General features: G+C 38.4%; 1 protein-coding gene across 6 annotated transcripts in view; it reads right to left on the reverse strand.

Annotated features, from left to right (window-relative positions):
* Positions 1 to 142: 142 nt before the first annotated feature.
* The window catches only part of LOC138617391 (RNA-binding Raly-like protein), a 38,718-nt gene continuing 17,827 nt past the window's right edge, over positions 143 to 21,033 (reverse strand). For 4 of the 6 annotated variants that reach the window (XM_069692367.1, XM_069692366.1, XM_069692370.1 and 1 more), the window contains exons 3-9: positions 7,054 to 7,129; positions 6,133 to 6,180; positions 5,213 to 5,403; positions 3,761 to 3,874; positions 3,321 to 3,478; positions 2,341 to 2,378; positions 143 to 1,725 (exon numbers count right to left, since the gene is read on the reverse strand). In XM_069692367.1, coding sequence (XP_069548468.1) covers positions 2,346 to 2,378; positions 3,321 to 3,478; positions 3,761 to 3,874; positions 5,213 to 5,403; positions 6,133 to 6,180; positions 7,054 to 7,129 — 620 coding nt within the window. In that variant the 3' untranslated portion in view covers positions 143 to 1,725; positions 2,341 to 2,345. The remainder of the gene's footprint in view (positions 1,726 to 2,340; positions 2,379 to 3,320; positions 3,479 to 3,760; positions 3,875 to 5,212; positions 5,404 to 6,132; positions 6,181 to 7,053; positions 7,130 to 21,033) is intronic. The other 2 variants (XM_069692372.1, XM_069692371.1) reach the window with 2 other exon arrangements.

Raw genomic sequence — 21,033 nt, forward strand, 5'->3', positions numbered from 1 at the left:
ATATGAATGTCTGCAGTGACGAAGGAAGTACTGCATTCAGATATTTTTCTTGAGTAATACCACACTGTAAGAATATACTTGTACTTGTAATATCCATTCTGATATTTTATTAGATTTATATTATTCATACATTATTGTCAGCAGTATTTTATTGTAAATGTTATTATTTATTGTCATTGTAAACTATTTCATGTTGTTTTAATTATGGATTAATCTGCTAATTATAATGGATAAATTGTTTGCTTCAAACCTCTGAAAATAGTGAGAAAAATGCCCATCACAGTGAGCAAGGGCCTTCATGCCGTTGGTTCAATAAAATTGTAACAGTTACGAGGAAAGAGCTTCACATTTTCACGTGAGAATCTGGAATCATGAAAAGACTGTACAACAGTAATTTTGTGTCAATCATGTCAAACAAATGATTTATCATTTCACTTTTAAATATATACAATATATCCACCTTAAATGTAGTGGTGTAAAAATTCTGTATAACACATATGTGCATAAAATGACACCATTCAAATGTGCACATTTTCTCACTGAAACTCTGCAACACATTTAAAGGCAATCCACCCGATGGTTTTGAAGACATTTCAGTAGAACTACAAATGTCATCTTCCTAGTGTAGAAAAAGTGAGTCACTAAAGTTAATGGGATTCAGCTATAGTGTTTGAAAAGAAATTTCATGAGAATCCACCCAAAAGCTGTTAAAAAAAATCCCACTGAGCAAAAGACTGAAACAGTGTGGATGTTTTTTTTGTTTTTCTCACTTATTTGTGAAAATGAAAACCACAATCCTTTTTTTTGGTGGGGGCAGGTTTATGTCAAAAACTCTTATCATCCATGGCTGTACAACAGATGCAAAGAATACAAATTATTTATAGTAGTCACATTTTAACATGCTGATAGCAAACAATGAGTCATCTTTTACCATAAACAGAATGCAAAGAATTCAAAATGCATCGTTGCATGTAGGACAAATTATAAACGTGATATGCATACAATACTGTGTGGAGACATTGGGAATTAATTACATAGTGTACATTATATCCGAATGTACGAATAAAGCAAATCACATCGTTATCAAGTGTCAAAGAAATTGTGTTACTCTTACATTCATATTTAGCTCTCTGCCAGCGTGGTGGCTTGTCACATTTTTCAACGCACAGTAACAGAAACATACATTTGAGGTACAACAAAGGAGATCATTTCATTTTCATCTGATTGATCACGTAACTGTATTTTTATGCACAATACAGACCATAATATATTAAGCACACAATATACTGTATTGTCCATATTTTTCAGAAAGTCAATCACTTTGGGGAGGGGGTGTGTATTGATTGCTCTTTGCAGTTGATCTTGCAGTCTGGAGAATATTCATAACCAGTGTTTTGATGAAGTACACATCAGGCGTGTCACATTCTAATGAGGCAAACAAGCAACAAACGAGTTTAAAAAAACTCTTCTTCGGCTGTCAGTCACTTCTCTCATTGCTCTCCTTTGATGTCAAATACACCCCCCTTGATCAAGGAGGTTTTGCTGGTATCTGTTCTCCGAACTTCTTGTACTGTAGGCTTCTTTTTTTTTTTCCCCAACTTGAAAAAAAAGATTAAAAAAAACCAACAACAACACAAGCTGCAGTGAAAATTCATTACTTTTGTCAGACCGTCTTTCACAGTGAATCTATGGAGAAGAAAATTTTGCTTCATCTGCAAGATTGTCCTGTTAAGGGTAGAAACACAGAGGGCTAACATTAAAATAAACTAACGCTCCTAATATTGCCTGCAACCACTCGGATATCCACCTGAGGACAAACAATTAATTATGGCATCATCTTAACGATCTATCATGTTCAGGGCGCCTAGGAAAGATTTTTTTATTCGCGGGCACTTGAGGACAGCACGGAGGAAATGTCAGCCAAGGGCCAAATTAAATCTCATTGCAATTTGTTCATACAAAGAAAATCAGGGGACATTTAAATGCCGTTTGATGATGGAAAGTGCGGATGAGACGGAGTCCTATCTGTGTAGCTGTTCAGACAGTCATCAGTGATAACTGCGGAGAAGCTGCTTTTCCTTTCGCTCCCAGGCGGGGAGAATGACAGGCCATTTAGAGGAACAGCGTGGAGGATTAAACTGGAAGGTTATGAGCAGTGTTTCTCACTCTCCTTAAAAGTGGGGGGAAAAAAACACCTGAGATGTGTTCTATGGCTTTCCTGCTGGCCATAAGTTGTTATCGCTAAAAGGGCTATAGTGAATGTTTTCCACAATCTAGTCTTAAATGGAAATAACAGTTTTGTGAAAAATAGTACCATAAATGCAGAGATTAAATACTGACCTCACTCAGTTGTCAATGTCTGATATGTGGTTCTCTATCTGCAACACAAGAACAAAATTGATAATATCAACATAGGAGGAACCATGAGGAAAAAAATTGGGCAGCAACGTAGATTTCCTATTTCTATTCTCAGTCTCTATAAACTAAAGTGTTTATTGTGCCATATATACGACTCTTCCATAAAATAACAATAATAAAATATCAGAATCAAAGAATTTGTTATTTGGAGCTGCTTTTAAGACGTATAAACCAAAATATAAATGTCATATTTTTAAATACCTATATATATGTATATATAACTTGAGGAGAATTGGTGCTTCAGCTGTTTTCCATTCAAGAGCACTAAACAATTTTACCTGGCTACAAAGACAGACCAGCTTTACTTTAGACTTTAATCATTTCGTCTCATCATTCAAAATCATTCAAATCATATGTACAGAGGTCATGTTAAAGAAAGCTTTGTTCTGCACTGTTTTTACACAGATCTGCATCTGCATCTCTGGACACTTCCATGTCCTCATGTCCTTTGAGCCACATTTTATACAATGTGTGGATCATTTTCATTAAATCGAATGAGTGACTGGAGGTTTTCATTAATTCAAAGCTGTATGCCAGTGGTCTCTAGCGATAAAAGCCAAATATGCTTTTATAATGAGCAGTAATCAATAGTTTAGAACACCTACAAATGAGTCTAATAAACCCTCCGTCTGCCAGAGTGATTCTGTTTCTATCAACTGAATAGTGATAGACATATTTTGTTAGGTAAGGAAAAGCGTCAAAACATTTTAATTTTTTTTCCAAACCATAGTATCAGAAAATACTCTACAAGTGTATTAAGGGAAATGCATCCTGTATAATAGACACTCATAGACTCTTATACACAGTAACCCATCTGAACACATTATTTTGTCTTTACTTCTGAGGCAGGAGAACCCACTCCCTCCTTATTGAGACTGTAAATGGCAACTTGGCCTGCTCACCATGTCGCTGGTGCCTTCATCTTCAAAGTCGTCGTCGCCGCCGTCCGTCATCTCCCCCGCCTCCACCTCAGTCGTCCCCTCCGCTTCCTCTCCGGCATAGCGGTCTACTGCATCACCATGGAGACACTCGCATACCTCCTCCTGTTTCCTCTGCATCTCTGGCAAACGACAGCGACAGAGATAGACTGGCAGTTAACATCAGACCATAATAGATTTATTGGGTTTTCATCTTTTTTGATAATACAAAAATCGGTCTTTCAGACATGCCTCTTGATGACCCTTTTAATATTTTCTTTATCACCTTGTTCTTTCCCCTCAAAGACCATGTGTGCCTTTTATTTCAATCCCTAGAAAGCACTCTCTGTTTCTTCCCCATATAGTGTATATATGGATGCTCTCCCAGCAGACAGCCCCCCCCCCCTCTCCTCCTCAAATCTTACCGGCATCAGAACGATGTTGTCTCTCAATCTTCTCCAGCCTTCCCAGCAGTGAGTCGATCTTGGTCTTGATCTGTGACAGTTCCTTTTTGATTGTTAGGAGCTGGTCTGTCTTTACTGCGAGCACACATAATAAGAGTTAATAAGAATTAATGTGAATTATTATTTTTTTTTTTTACAAGAGGCATAGGTCTAGTTACAACAGCGACTGCACGACTCAGACATTTCTCAACAGCCAAGTTCTTTGCCAGAAATATGTCTGAGGCCACAAAACTGGTGAAGAGGGATGTGGAGGAGGATAGAAGCCAAAAGTTTCAGACATTTAACTGAGTTGCATTGTGGGAAGAATACTGATAAGTGTCTGTGAGAGTTTGAGCAGTACAACAGCAAATGTTGAACAATTAAAAAAAATATATTATTGTATTACACATTACAGCAATAATAATACTGTAACTGCATATCCACTGACTTAAACCTACATTAGCTGATTATAAGGCCACTTTGGGGCAACACAACTTTATGTTAACACAAAACTTATTAAATATATTTACACATTCAGATGACAAAGATAATATTAGTATTTATTTGGAGTAATTTTTCTGACCACCCAACAACTGTAGCCCCAATTTTCACTCTTTAACTCCATTTTTGGTTTCCACCAACTCCCAGTTGAAATATTGGAGATTTTATATATTAAAAACCACCTAGTGGCTAACTGTGTCTGTCCTTTGACGTTTTGAAAACAGATGCTGTGAAGTTATGGGCCATAAAAATCAAAACAGTAAGCCAGAAGATGCTGAAAGACTACAAAGAGCTATGAAGTTGGGTGATAATAATCTTTCTTACACGTAGTTAGCTGGACTATTGGTAATATAAAAATACTGATGAGAGCAGCAGGGTTACAGGGTTATCTATTGTAAACATCCCTCACAGTTTATGATTCAAGTTCTTCAGTGCAATAAAGGATTACCAACATTTCATGCCCACTTTTTTGTTTTACACCCAAAGTCCTTTGGACAGTCTTATTAAACAGCTGGGTTGTTTCCAACCCATCTACATCTGAAATAAATTAGTTGATCATTTATTTGGTCAATTGATAGAAGATCAATTAGCAATGATTACTGTAATTATAAGATAACAATTGCTATTATAAAGTGATCAGAAAAAAATACCAAAAATCACTTGTTCCAGCTTAAACAATAAAAAGATTTGTTTCTTTTCTTTGACTTTAACGAAAGTTTACGGTTAGCTGGAGATCTGAAAATGTCCCATTGGGGTCAGGGAAACTTTTTTTTAAGTAATTCTGTTGTATTATGTGATATTTATAAACAATTAAACAGATTAACCTATTATCAGGGCTGTAACAATTAGTCAATTAATTGAAAAATATATATATTCTGTGAAATTTTGAGAATATGATCATGAAACATTTTAAAAGGGACAAAGGAAACGTACGTTTAGGACCAGTGACGGAAGAGCCAACATTCAGTGCTCGGGAGGAGGAGGAGGAAGAGGAAGAGGAAGAACAGGCCCTGACTGGAAAGGAGGATTTGGCTCTGCGTGTGGATGGGACTACTAGCCGGGACCGTTTGATGGGGATCACAGCTCGGGTTGGGGGCACAACACGGCCGTGGTACTCAAAGAGTCTGAAGACACATGAAAAATAAAGTTGTAGCAAGAGAAACCTTCCAAAGGTACGACAATGCAGAAAAACACATTTTCATAAAGGATGGAATTATAACTCTGCAGCGAACAGCAAAGTGTTTACTTTGAGTAGTCAGTTAAATGTTGTCATTCGAACGAGAAGAAGCGCTCACAAAGCACCTAATACACATGCTGCAAAAGATGTCTCGGCACATATTTAACAATGCCACAGCCATTCAATCAAGTCCTGTTCCCAGTTGCCTTCGATATATCAAATTACCAAAATAGCAATAATGACTTAAAGCTGAAGGATTCAATTCACAGGGATATTGCAAAGTAGGGGAAGTAAACAAACCAATGAAAATGTCACAACCAAGATACATTCCCTGCCTTGGCAGCGCAAATGACCAGCCGGGGGACTATCTGACATTTAGTACTCGCCTATGCGGATAAAAGCATCATTAGTAAGCCCAATGGAGAGGAATAAAAACCTCCCCAATATGACATTCATTATGTCTGTGATAATGTAGTTACTTTGCCTCAGATGGAAATGGAGCCATTCTGCTCAAAAATCATCTTTATCCGAGATCGGAAATGGGGAGAAAGGAGGGTGTACGCTAAAAGGCAAAATACCAGGAGAAAAGGGACTTATTGAAAAGAGACATGAAAAGTGAAAAAAGGAGAAAGACTGCTGTTATTTAACAATAAACCAGGTCATCTTTTTTACATACCTGCTGTAGAAATCATCTCTGTAGTAATCATAGTCAAACTCGTAGCCACTGTGAACATAAAAAGAGTATTTTGATTTTTCTCTGTTAAATCAGGTTTTTTTTTCGCAAGTGGAGAAAGAGGAAACAAAAAATGAAAACATGGTACACAAACACTTAGTCAGAATAATGTATTCCGTGCTGTTTTAAAGAAACAGTTTGACATTTTGGTAAACGCCATTGTCCACTTATTTTGTTGAAAAGATGAAAAGATCCCTTAACTCAGCACATACACTGGAAACAGGGGGACATAGCTAACATTGCATTAAAATGCACAATAACCAAAAATGGTCATACTACTTTTGTTTAGTCTGTACAAAAACAGTAAAAACTAAATTTTTACCTTTTTATGATGGGTTAGGTGCCGGATTATTTCTTAACCTTTAACATATTCTCATCAAACTCTTTGACAGAAAGTGAGTATTTCCCAAAATATCAAACTATTGCTTTAAACATAAAGCACCCTGCAGCCAGTTAGCTTAGCCTAGTTTAGCATAAAGACTGGAAATGCGGGGAAACAGCCAGCCTGGCTCGGCTGACCTGTAACTGGTTGTAGATTCATATTTACACAACTCCTCACAAGACAGTACGTTTCCAAAAAGTATTCCTTTCAAAGGTCTATTAAATAGCTGTTTTGCATTTCTTCTTTTGCACTGTTTTTTTCTCTAAAACCTTAAGAAAGAGCAAATGTGAAACGGCGATAGACAAAAGAAGCAGCACTATCAGCACAGGTAGGGAATTGGTTGTTCCTCCATTAAGCACCCAGCCTGCCAGTGAGGATCATGAGCACAGATTTTACAGCCAGTCAGTGCAACAGAAAAAGTAGGTCAGCCGGAGAATATGAAACTGACACACTAAAATAAGACACACACGTCTCACACAGACCTGTAGAGGGATGAGAGAGGCCTCTTGGAGCCCATCTTAGGCCTGTAAGGTTTCGGCTCTCCTGCCATGTTGATATCTGCAAAAAAGAAAGTCAAAGTTATGATGTGATACATGTAGCAGCCTATAGTCCTGAGAAAACAGTCTGAATGATATGAAGGGTGGTGATAGCTACAATTAAATTGTATTGTCTTTTGAAATATTACCTGTGAAATATCTATGAAAATATTATACTTTTATGTTTTTTGATGACAGATTATGAACTTCCATCATGCAGTCAAATTGGGTTAGCCTCAAACTTGGCTCACACATAATATTAAATTCAACCAATCGGTTTATTGTTTTGTGTGCAAAATATCAAAAAAAGTGAAAGAGCCCTTCAGTATTTTTACTTTTTTCACTCTGACAGTCCAAAACATATACAGTTCACATATATTCAGTTTACAGAGATGTAAAACAAAGAAAAGTAGAAATCATCACATTGGAGGAAAGGGGAATAATGAACTGATAAATGAACTAATCAAACTTTAAGTCTGAACTTTCAGTGAAAGCATTTGTTAGTTAGAGCTGTCCAAGCAACTGTAGCATTCTGTGATAAGACAAACCAAGTGAATTAAAGCAAAAAGTAATCGATTCATTTAATGATTTCATTTCAGTCCATTGTTGTGCTTAAAAAGACACTGAAAACTTGCCAAGAGAGTTTTAACGGCCTTGAGACAGCTGAGACACTGATTGTCGAAAAGAAAAAGGGCTCCAAGTTAATTGTAGGTTAGTGTTCACTCAGTCTAAGGAGTCAGGAAAAATCCAAGAAAGAAATCCCCTTTAAATGCATTAACAGAATACGGTGAGTCATCTGTACACACCACCTGACTGACAGCAACTTCCACCTGCCAAGAACCCTGGTGCGTTAAACCAGATTGGTATCACTGCGTTCAGTCTGTCAGTTTGTCATCGCTGCTTCTGCTCAAACTCAGCTCAATCAGCCTCGAGTGCTGCTCAAGGTCATACACAAAAAAAAAAAACAAAAAAAATCAAACCTCCCCTTCCTGTGCATACGCGCGCACACACGCACGCACGCACACACACACACACACACACACACACACACACACACACACACACACACACACACACACACACACACACACACACACACACACACACACACACACACACAAAGCAGCAGAGAACTCTCTCTCTGATGGATGACTCACCCTTGAGTTGCACAGATAAAACGTCAGCTTTGGGGCTCATGCAGTAGCAAATGTCATGACGGCAGCTGAAGTCAAGTTGTTTTGCCTGAAGCGTTGCAGTCTCAGTTTTGTTTTCTGTTTTTTTTTCCGGGGGTAGAGATGATAATGAAGTCCCGAGCTGCAATCTTAATGCTTATGAATTAAAAAATGCATTATATCTCAGACAATTTCCCGTTTTCCCTCTGTCACACCTTTTCTCTCAGACTCGCATGTTCGTTCACACACACACACACACACACACACACACACACACACACACACACACACACACACACACACACACACACACACACACACACACACACACACACACACACACACACACACACACACACACACACACACACACTTCAGCAGCTGCACCCTCGTCTGTATCCTCCAGCACATTGTCTGCAGATTAACCATGGTGCTGCGTGTGGAGCTCAGACTTTCTCATCCTCACACTTTCTCTCGATCACCTCCTTTCTCCTCCTCACTCTCCCTAATGGACTAATGGACTTGGGATGTGTCAGTAGCTCTCATGTGCACAGGGACAGCTGTATCATTATCATTAGGATACAAGAAGACGTGACAAATGGTTTGCTCTCCTCTGGTCCCCTGCTAGGGTCATTAAAGAGAGAGTGGAGCACAAAGAAGCACTCTAAAATGAACACAGCTACCGCACAACAACCCCAGGCCTCCACCCCCCCCCCCCCCACACACACACAGAGCCTCTGATTAATTACAGTCATTATACTAATCATATACAAAAGTGGCATGAATAAGAGCGTGTGCTTGCAGACTGACTTGTTTGTGCATGTATCCATAAAAAGTTGAGGCTGGAGATAGAGGCGTTAAAGCCTGTGTTGCTAAGCAATAGCCACTTAGGACTTGATTGATACTGTAAACTGTGTGCAGCCTCACATTAAGAGGGAATATAAAAAGTTACTTCATAATGAAGCCGTTATAAGCAGGTTGGCCGTGGCAGAATAACACTGAGGCAAACTCGGGAGTACAAGCAAGTCAGACCGACATACTGTAAAAACTCTGGCCATCCTCTCCGCTCCTGAGAGATGAGTCTTGTTTGACACTAGTACAATGTTGAATGCACTGCAGTCAGACGGTGTTGCAAAGACTGCTCTGATGAAGACACCTGTCATACGTGGATTTCAGCTGCTCTGTCAGAAATGCAGTGATACAAAGCAAAATGTGAATCCCATGTGGGAAGGTGACCCAGTAACATTGGCGAAGTCACTACAGAAGGAAATATATTAATTGGACATTGTTAGAGGAGCAGCATAACAACCTGCTAAGAAAAACACTGAAATACTGTCACATACAACAAAGTATGCTTCAGAGCTCCCTCTGAAGCAACACTGGCATTCGAGCAGTCATGCTTGTGTCCATCAAACAAATTTAAGCCCAGTATTTGCTCTCCTTCCAGCTTTGTTTTTGGTCACCACCAAGCGGCAACCCACCATGGCTCCACCCACTGAATTGTGAACTGCTGTTTTGAAGCCTTGAGTCTGGCATCGTGGGCGTCGCCAGCTTGTTTTTTTTGGAGCCAGAAATGACCATATTTGGACAAGTGAGCAACCGATATTACTCGATCTGACTGAAGACTCCAGGAAACGCCCGCCCATCTATACCATAAAACCTGACTCCACCACAGGCATGTCAATCAAACCAAACACCCCCCCCCCCCCAAAACATATCGCTAAATATATAGGCTTAATATTTTATTTATTATGGAATTATTTTCAGATGGATTACTAAAACTCTGATCAGAAGGAGTTAATATTCCAAATGAACTAAACACACTGTCAGCTGTGTAAAAGATAAAAGCGCCAATTACAGGCTTTTCAAGACTTCATTTTAACTGAAGGTCTCCTACAGAAAGGATGTGGCCGAGTTCAGCTACGGTTTAATCCATTCACACTGGATCCTTCAAGAATACAGTCATCACCACCTCAGGGCCCTGTGACTCACTTTGGATTCATTCATATTAATGAAGCTGTGCTGAATTACCTGTGAGTGCATCGGTGTGTTACTGCATGTGTGTATGTCCATTTTAGCTATATATAGACCCCTCAGCTCAGCATACCCTTGCGCTCTTTGTCTCTGGAGGTGTGGATGCAGTCATTATAGCTGGACTGGGCACAGAGAATGGGAGTCGCAGCACACACTCACATAAATCTGAATAAGTCCACCTGGATGAGCCTTGTTTAACAAGGAAACAACAGCAAAATAGGTGTGTAGCTTCTATTTAGCCAAGTACAAGTTGAAATATAGTGTATTCGCAATTTTCCTCGAGTGCGTTTACTTTGACGTGTAACAATAAATTTCAAGAGACCTCACAAAGCAAGTGGGCCTGTTAAAACTGTCCTCCTACATCTATGGCTCCTACAGACTGCGCAATGGGAAAATGCTCTCTGTGCAATTACGAAACAATTTCGACAGGGGAGGTAAGTTCTTTGGTAACTCGGTTTAAGAAAAGAAATGAGAGAATACACTTCCTCCTTCAACTAAAGCATAAACATAATCTTTTGGCAGGCAAAGGATCACTCCTGGCGCAGAACAAACTCCATCTCTGTGGCCGCACACATCCTGAGAGCAGGTGAGATGTATTTGATTAAGAGATCATCCAGGCACCTGTATGAATACAAATGTGCGACTAAAAGACATCCTGCGTGACAGCGGTCGCAGATTCAATCTACACCGTGTTCTCGCACCCCGTAAATCTGACAGAGAAGACTTGAATAATCTCCGATCGCAGCTCAGGGGCACAGCCGAATTCTTCATTATATTACACTTGAGAGTGTGTTTCCTTAAACAGGGCAGGGTGACTGGCAGGTTGAAAAAAAGGAGACACTGTGGATGTGTTTCTGGGCATATTTGCATTTAAGTGTATGTGCATGTGGGCACAATACCCTCTGGTTCAATTTATATAATTGGAGTTCTGACTAGTCACAATGCAAATGCAGACCGACTTATATATGTAACAAGGTCACACTGCAATTATACCTCATTACAATGCATGCATATATATATATGGAATGTAATTATACTGCGACAATATAGCGTTATACTGATATGGTGATATGAGACTAGATATCGTCTCAGATTTTGGATATCGTAATATAATTTTATGATACATTTTTCCTGGTTTAAAATGCGGTATTACAATAAAGTGATGATAATTCTATGAATTTATCCAACTCTATATGTTCTATTATTTACCTTTAGAACCATATATATTCACATGACTGATGATCAATTTTCAGAAATGTCATTGAATAAATATTTTGTGAAAACACCAATAGTCATCTATCTATGGAGGTATTTGGTAAAAAGGTTTCATCTGTGGCATAAAGCTGTCAAGTTCTTCAGGAATCTTAAGTAAGATTAATTCACCATGAATTTGAGGTAAATTAAGGCTTTATACAAACTGCGAAACAGCTAACCGATAAAATCTGAATGCAGTGCAGACCTGTAATGTTGTGGCTTCTTAATCTGCCGGGTTCAGTGTTTTTGCCAACTCATCAGTCAGGCGCCTTGAAAAAGCTGATGATGTCTCAAATACTCTAATGATGCCTACTTCGCTCATCGTTGCTCGCTCCAAAAATGTTTTATGTTTGTGCCATATTTGAGGATATTGTCGCATAGCATTCCTGAGATATCACATTCCCAATAATAGATGTGTGTGTGAGGTCATCAGGTACATAGTTCATCCTTGAGTCCAAGGAAACGTTTGAGCCAAATTTGAAGAAATTTCCGAGAGGCATTCTTGAGATATTACATTCTCGAGAATGTGATGGACAGATGGGGCGGACGTGGGGTAACCGTGACCTTGACCTCTGACCTTTGATCACTAAAATCTATTCAGTTCATCCTTCAGTCCAAATGAACGTTTGTGCCAAATGTAAAGAAATTCCCTCATGGCAATCTTGAGATATTGCGTCCTCAAGAATGGGATGGACAACCCAAAAAAAAGAACGTCTCTAGCTACGACTTTCGCTGGAGAGTAGAAATTAAAAAGGTAAAACATGATATTTTTTGCCCGTCCTTGTCCTACATGATTGTAAAATGGATATCTCTGGGTTTGGACTTTTAACCAAATCAGGCAGGAAAATTGTGATGTTTGTTAAAATATTTTCTGTCACTCCATAGACCAAATGACTGAATGATTAATCAAGGCGCTGATTGGCAGATCATTTGATAGTTTAGCCTTAACAGGGAGATCTCAGTACAGGCTTACACTGAAATGTAAATATCTTTAATTAGAATCAATAAAATGCAATAGTTCATTCGAATAAGTAAGAATATAGTTTAATAAATCTTGAATTCGGAATGTGATTAGCGTGAAGTTAAAGTATTGACTAGTCCTAAATAAACTAGACATATTTTATGTGAACCTTGTTCGTCTTAAATAATGCAAATCCAAACTGTTTGCATACACACAAGGGAACTGGCTATCATCCTAAGCTTGCAGACATCGCTGACGTCTATTGAAATTACTGTCAAATCTTGGTGAGCCGCATGACTTCATCTTAAGTGTATAATGTCCTGACTGATTCAAATCAGGGCGAGGACCTCTGGGCTTTAACAGTTTTTGTTGTGGGGACGTGTGGATTAATTGCTCAGCAGCCTGTCCTTCCTTAATGAATTCCTTGTACTTTACTCTTTTGCCCCCTTAAGGGAAATGGTTACTTGGCAACGCATAAATCTGGCAGCCAGTCTTTGAGTTCCTGAGTGTCTAATAGAATAATTTTCATAAGACCTGCTGAGCTATGATCCATTAAGAAGAATGTGATGTTCAACTGCTAAATTTCCAGGTTGACTGGACTCAATATGTCACATTGACAATACATCGATTGAGCGAATGTCTTTATATCCAAAGACACAAACTAGCAGTGCAGAAGGAAAAATTTCATTGCGGATGTGGTACCTCCAAACATTGGTATGTGTTGATTTTTGCATTAAATCATAATGAGCATATTGCTGTAGCCTGAGGTAACGATAATTTTGTCTTTCATCTCTCCTGAGCAGTTAATGCACTTTCCTGCTTTTTCTTCTTGGCATCTTTTTTTTATGATGTAACTATGTGGCTCTTAAGTGCAACGCTTTGAAACATTTTAACCCCTGGAGCCGGTCCATCACCTCCACCAAACCACACGCTCATTAATCTGCACAAGCAGCTTGGAAACAAACTGGCAGCTGCCACTTGCTTGAAACTACTTGTACATCTGCCACGAAACTTGGCTACCTCATTGAAGAGCTGACTGTAGACACAGACAGCTCTGTACTGTACGTGGTGGGGAGTTACAACTGAAAGACACCAGAGACTCTACATCACACATTTTTCCTGTATTATGCATCACTGAACACAGACTTAGACAAAGAGCAGTAATGATACGATGATTTATTGTTTAGTTGATTGAAAGAAAACTGGCATGCAGCTACTCTGATAAAAGATCAATTATGTAAATCTGTGGTTCCCAACCTGCGGCCAGTGGCCGCCACAAAAGGTCAGTTACATCTGACGACATTAGTTTGGAACATAGGTAGGACTGGAAAGCAGATAAAACATGTTTCTGCTATAAAATTTCGCAAACATGCATCAGAAATTTGCTTTTATCTTAATGTTACTGATAAATTTCAGCGTTTCAGGCCTTTTAAAGATTATTCAAATATACTTATCAAATATAAGTAAAGAAAATTCCACCTTCGTTTTTTTCTGCTCACAGCTCAAAAACACAAAAAGTGACAGGGTATCTCTTGTAGACAATACACTTTGTTTTAGGGATCACAATCTATTTTTTTTTTTTAAACCATGTGGTAGTAAACTGTATATCTTTGAATTTTGAACAGCTGGAGGGAAAACACAAACACTTAAGACATGTTGCCTGTCTTTAGAAAATGACTGTTTTCACGGCTTTCAGACATTTTACAGAACTAATCGTAAATCGACTAATCGTCATTAATTAATTGTCTCTTTTTTTTTATGTAAAACATTTTCATATATCTAATCTGGAAAATAACAAGTATAAACAACAGAATTAATGATAGCTGCATGCAATTCAGCTGCTTTAGTTTCAGGGTCCTAGTATTGTTCATGCTGCCGGACTGTCACACTGTCGTGGCTTTCTGGGACACTTGAATAGAGCAGAGCCACAACTTATCAGTAAACCGTGTGCCTGTATTGTCCTTGTATATGACAAATCAACATGCCTACTGTGAGAAATAAATATTGATGAAGAAAATTAACTGTTAGTTGTAAGGCAAATTTTATGAATTCAAATAGATATAATTAAAAGAATTTGAAATGTTAAAAATAAGCATTTCATAATTAACTGATGATAATAAATCAGTACATATAGACTAGATGTTGCGATACAGTATGATAATAAATAATATTATAAATTATTAATTTACCCACATATTTATTACCCATGCAAAAATATGTCCATCTGCACTCAGCTTGTTATGCACAGAGGTGCACACACAGCTGGAGCTACCATGAGTAACCAACCACTGTAGAGCCCCTGTAAAGACACTTGTTAATGCCACCTGTGAAGTACTTGCTGAACACAGGTCACCCACAAAACAACAAACTATTCAATACTGCATGCACCACAATGAAATAAAGGGAATGGCATGTTGGCAGCACTCTCCTTCCGGTGATCAAGTCACTAAGAGACATTAGTCTTTCACACAAGTCCTCTGATAGAGACAAGGAAAGGGTGCGAGTTGTCTGATTGGTCAATTATAATGAGGGTATACTGATGATTATCCCGTATTATTTATATCACTGTCTTTTTGTCGTGAATGATTAAAGCCACAGTGCAATAGCTAATAACCCATATTTAGATCAAATGAGCATTACCAGAAACAATACTCATTTAGGTTATATGATAAAATGATTAGACACACTGAGCAAACAAAGAGAAGCAGAGTGCAGTGGGCACAAACTTCTATCCAGTAATGACCATAAACACTGCAAAGTATCAAGTTTGTAAGGAAACTGTCACTCTAAGGTCGATTAAAAAAGAAAAGAAAAATATGTTAGTAGCACAATGCTACTGACCACTAGTTAATCAACTTTTAATTAATTACTCTACCTTAAAAAAAAAAAAAAAAAAAAAAAAAAAAACATAAACCACCTCCTGCATACAGTCGGAAAACAAATGTCAAAACTGCCAATATTGACGGGAATGGACGTCTCATACTTACATCTGTGGTTGCGACGCCTGCCTTTGTACATTGTCATGACGAGCCTGAATAATGCTGATGATGCTGTACAGCGGCCGGGCCGACTTTGCTTCCTCTGTCTCCTAAAACTAGACGAACTGCCCGAGCACCTTCAGCTCCAGACTCTCAGCCGAGCCGCTGCGGACCGTACCATTTATGAAGCGAGTCCAGGGGGAGCTCTCGACTCAGATACCTCACTTCGCTAATACAGCAGGAGGACAAGATGAACGAAATATCTTCCCTTTTGTCTCTGTGTCGTACAGTTCAGTTGTTACGAAATGATAAGATATATTAATTATTATTTTTATGCGGATAGCAGATTTTTTTGATTTTTTTTTTACTTCTCTCCTCTTAGAAACAAAATGTATTCTACCAAAGTGAAGCTACAAAATACAAATTTTAAGTGAAGCACATAAAGCAAAAATTTAAGTTTGACAGTATTTCGTATATTTTGTTAATTATCTACAAAGCTGTAACCAAATGCTGATGATTTTTCCTATTTAATTTGTTCTGTCACTTATTTCTGTAGATTCTCTGACGAATTCCATCATCTTTCAGATATCCAATAAAAATAGTCAAATCTCACATTTGCAAAACTGGCATATTTGCTTAGAAACTCACTAAAACTATTCACTAATTATTTTTTGTCAACTGACAGATCTATTAATTGAGTGATCATTTTAGTTCTAATCATGTTTTACTTTTTTTTTTTTAAATGTAAGCCCTGGTTGATTGTCTGTGCATGTACACTTTTCTGACAAATTATAGTACTGTAAATCACATAAAACATTACAAAGAAATCTAAGCTTGGTTGAGGCAGAATACCACATCCTTGGTCATTTTCTGAGCAGCATAACAAGTTGTAGCAACACAAATACCCCTCTCAATATGAATAAGTTAGCAAACGTTGTTTATATCCAACTAGCACAGAGCAACATTGTCTCATGTTTTGGTCCCCTCCATATCCTCAGCAAAATATCTGGCTGCACCACGTTCATCAGGTAACTTTCTCTGTCTGTTGTTTGGAGCTGGGTTGTCAGCGTTAAAGTGGGTTTATCAAAACGTTTGTGCTGAGAACGACTGCCTTTTGTTCCTGGAAATGGGCTGAGGGCAACAAGACTCAAAACATAAAGCTGCGGGCTGTGAAACCAAAACAAAGAGTTAAGAGATGCTAAAACTCAGAGGGAAAAGGCAGTCAGGTGTATTCTAGTTAAGAGTGACTCCTTCCAGTTCATAAATGACACACTGATAATACACAAATATTGATTAGTGCAGCTTTAGACAACAAATATGTGAACAATGAATGACTTTTGAATGGATGCACTTGTCACATACACAATATGCATCCATTTGTTTATTCAGAAGTTGAACCAAGGAATAGTGTGTACATATTATTGCATTAATTACATTTTTTTTTCCTTTATTTCATGAGCAATTCACTTCTGTTCTTTCTATGGAAAGATGCTTCACTCTGTTCAATGATGCTTTATCGGCATAGTGTTTGGACAAAAACACACATACATAAACAGAAAAGAGTGAATAAATTAATACATAAAAAAGCAGGGATTTCTGATGCATGAAATTTCTGCATATTCAGCATGTACTTGCTGATAACATAATTTTAATTGTTAGAGAATCAAGGTAAGAAATGTCCAACATTAAAGCATATCTTGCTTTATGAACACAAACACACACAGTTCAGGCACAATTCAACACACCTTTGCAGCAAATGAACAAAAAAAAACAAAAAAATGAAGAGGCTCATCAATGAATGACTCATTTGATAGTCAAGGTATGTCTTAGAAACTACATCCTGCTTTTTCTGCACTTTAAAGCGGCAGATAATTTGCGTTTTTGATCTTCCTACTCAAACAGCGCGCTGTCATTCACTAGAAAGGCAATTCAGCTTGCTGTTGCTACTGTTTTCAATTCATCTGTCAGGCTTTCTTGAATTTAATTTTAAGTGGATGGGCTGTGGGCTTAAGAGACAGATTAAAAAAAGCAGATCACCCAGGTGTGAGACAGCCTACTGATTCCCCAGCTGTTGCATCATTTGGGCTTGGTTGAAGACGAAGCCCTGTAATTGTAATATCTAATTACACTGACAAGGTGTAAGCTGCTGTCTCGCACACAGCCTGACATCTTAATAGTCCCCCAGCGTCTTTGATTTAGAAAGACAAAAAGCTAAAACCTCATGAAAGACAAAGGCTGAGTGAGATGGAGTCATAGTCACTAGAGTCAAACATCAAAAACATCAAAAATACATCTATAATTGTTTAATATAAGGAGTGAAAATCTACAACAGGAGAATAAAAGCAGTATCTATATACTTGTGCATTTGGGATTTATTCAAGGACATTACTTAAGGCTAATTTTGACCACCAACATGAGTGGCAGCAGAAGCATATCGTCATAGTTTGTTTAAAATCACTATTTTATCATGATTCATAAATGTAAAACTGAGATTTGGGAATTCTGTGCAGGATGAATGTTGGCTTCCCCTGTTTGAGCACTGAGGGTACAAATGAATGATACATGCTCAGGGACAATTGCAGTCTGTTGCAGTTTTGGTGTCAGAGCTATTCTCTCAGCACCATCTAGTGTTCATGCAGATGGGAAACTCACAAATGCAAAAGAAAAAAAACTGCCTTGTAGAGAAAATTCCTGTGGATATTGAAGGGTGAATAAGGTAACATTTAGACAAAAATATAAGGGTTAACAAAAGAGGTTGTTTAGTCACTCCTCTTTATTTTTTTTAATCCTGTACATTTTTGAAAAGGTCCTTAAAGAATAACAACAAAAAAACTCATGCGAAAGCAATATCCAATAAATATTTTCGTTTGTGGTTTTGATTTATAGATTTCTTTTTTGATAGACAAACTTGCAAACAAATGGTCAGCTGTTATTTTAAATGCAAATACCTTCCTTGACAACAACCATCTCAAGCACAGAAATAAAAGTGTCAAATTTTTTTTTTTCAAACTGTACCACTAATTTCCAAAGAAGTTATTAGAGATCACATCAGGTTTACCTACCTCATATCAGAAATGAAGACCTACATTTACCCTTGGATTTAATATGAGGTTCTGTAGTATGGTTTTTGACCACAGAGAGGCACTCAAACACCACCAGTCAGCACTCGGGCATGAAAGCTCTTACACACTATAAACCAAAGCAGATATGATCACAGCAGCACTCATTATAAAAAATGAGAGACGAAATATCAATACATCCATGTCCTGATTTTATCTGCAGAAGCAGAAACGAAAGGGAGGAATGCTGAGCTGGTAAAATAGGAATGAAACCCTCCCCCGCACTGTTCATCCCCAGCAGACATCTTCATCAGGGTCTAAGCAGCTGCTGCCTGAGTCCAACCACCAGTGTGATTGAATGTCACTTTTATTTGCATGAACTACTTAAAGGTATTGTGTCGGCAATCCAGTCATGTCCGAAGAAATTAAACTGAGTAAAGCAATCACTGGAGCTTTGGTATCTGGTGGCTATTAAATCTACTCAACCATGGGCCGTCATGGCACCTCGGTGGGCCAAGCTGCTCGCTGCGTTTTCATGACATTACAGGTTTGACTCCGACCTCGTGACCTTCCTGCCACATATCACACCGTCATACAACTGCCTCTCCTGTCGCTCTTCACAGACTGTAATTTCATAAAGGAGGAAAGTGTTGAAGAAAATATCAAGAATTCACATCTCGCGCTGGCTGCGCGCACCTCAGCAGCCTAATCAAATATAAGGTTCATGTTTAAAAGATAAGGCGCAAAGGGTTAAGTTTCACAAGGCCGGCAAAATAAAGGCAGAAGATATCATTTCCAGAGCAGAGGGAGACATTACTTGAGGCACCTTCAGCATACATCTGACACTTGTGGTGTATTGTTAATATACTGGATTTATTGTGTGAGCATGTGTCCACGATGCTCGTTGTTTACAAGGACACTATGAAGAGCAGCCAGTGAAGCTGCAGTATTGCCACACAATATGCAAAGTTCTATTTTACTTTTGTTGCTCTGTGAAGACACGACTTCATCTGAGATGTACTCAGCTCGACGCTCTAACTGTAACTTCACTTTTCTGTGGGGGAACAATCGCGTAGCTGTTGTGTTTCTCAGAGAATATAACTGAGTTGTTTGCCAGCATGCATAACAATGAGAGGAGCTTCTATAAGTGGATGCAGAAAGGACATGTGAATTTGTGCTGACAGCAGAGTGAATATATCTGTGGTGTGGCAACATAAAACACAGGGGAGTTAGGATTGTGAATTATTTTTCTTGCCTCTTAAGTCCTATGAGTGAACGGCCTGAACAGTAAACCGCTTTTATCACCCAAACTCTGGCCATTATTTATGACCGAAACATTTATTTACATGAGTTTGAAGACCTTGAATGCATCGTTCAGAAGAGTTAGATGAGGAGATTGATACCACTCTCATCATTGTACAGTAAATACAGAGCTAGAGCCAGAAGCTAGTTAGTAGAAACTAAATGTGAAAATCGACCTCACAGCACCTCTAAAGCTCACTAATTAACACACTGTATGTTGTTTGGCCATTTTAAAAACACAGAGATGTAAAAACAGCCACCTGTGGTTAGATATACTCTTTGGCCAAGCTCGCTAGCTTAAACTAAGATAATTGCCTCCTGGCTCCGGCTCCATAAACACAAAGTTTATTTCCCAAAACAATGGATACTTAAAGACAGGTTTCATTTTCATAGTTTTTAGACATTGTTTATCATTTATGGTAACAGTCCTCTGAATACAGTGACATATTGCTTCAACTAAGTCTGATGATCATGGTTGCAAACAGAAGAAGCACCCCTTAAAAGCCTGAGACAACCAGACCCTGTGGATATTATGTGGATTTACGCTTTCACTATCTTACTTTGACGTATTCACTTAAAGTGGGCTCATTGGGCTTTGTTGTAACGATGTCACTGTGTTCCCAGTTTTCAGCAGATAACTTGGTGAGTTCAGTGTTATTATCACAGACTAGAATAATGGTCAACAATACAAAAACTTGAAGGGCAGTCTGAGAGCACAGACTTCCACCGAGGTCATACAGTCCACTCCTCTATGATTCCCAAATCTTCCACTGCAACCACAATACATGTCGAGATATATTTTCAAAACTATCATAAAAATACACTTGTGCCCAGCTGAAGCCTCACGTACCAGCTGGTGTACTGGTTTCTATAAAACCACCGTCCCCGAATGCTCCATCGAGTGCTTGCCGTAATACGTTTGAGCAAGTACATGTTTATCCCAAAGGATTACTGATACCCGAGGATGTTAATTGTGATATGGGGTTATTGTATTTCTACAATTGCCTATGTTTTAGCACTATTAAACCGTTCTACCATCTACTGGAGTTTAAGATGTATGACATTTAGTAGGCTAAATGCGAAAGTACTTAGTTCCAATGTTAGTTACTTAATGTTAGTTAGTTAGTTAGTTAGTTAGTTACTAATGTTACAACATTAGTCCAAGT

Source organism: Brachyistius frenatus, unplaced genomic scaffold (genome assembly GCF_029030835.1).
Source record: "Brachyistius frenatus isolate BFR_SWC_R1_liver_20210118 unplaced genomic scaffold, ASM2903083v1 Contig_12, whole genome shotgun sequence".
Taxonomy (NCBI): domain Eukaryota; kingdom Metazoa; phylum Chordata; class Actinopteri; family Embiotocidae; genus Brachyistius; species Brachyistius frenatus.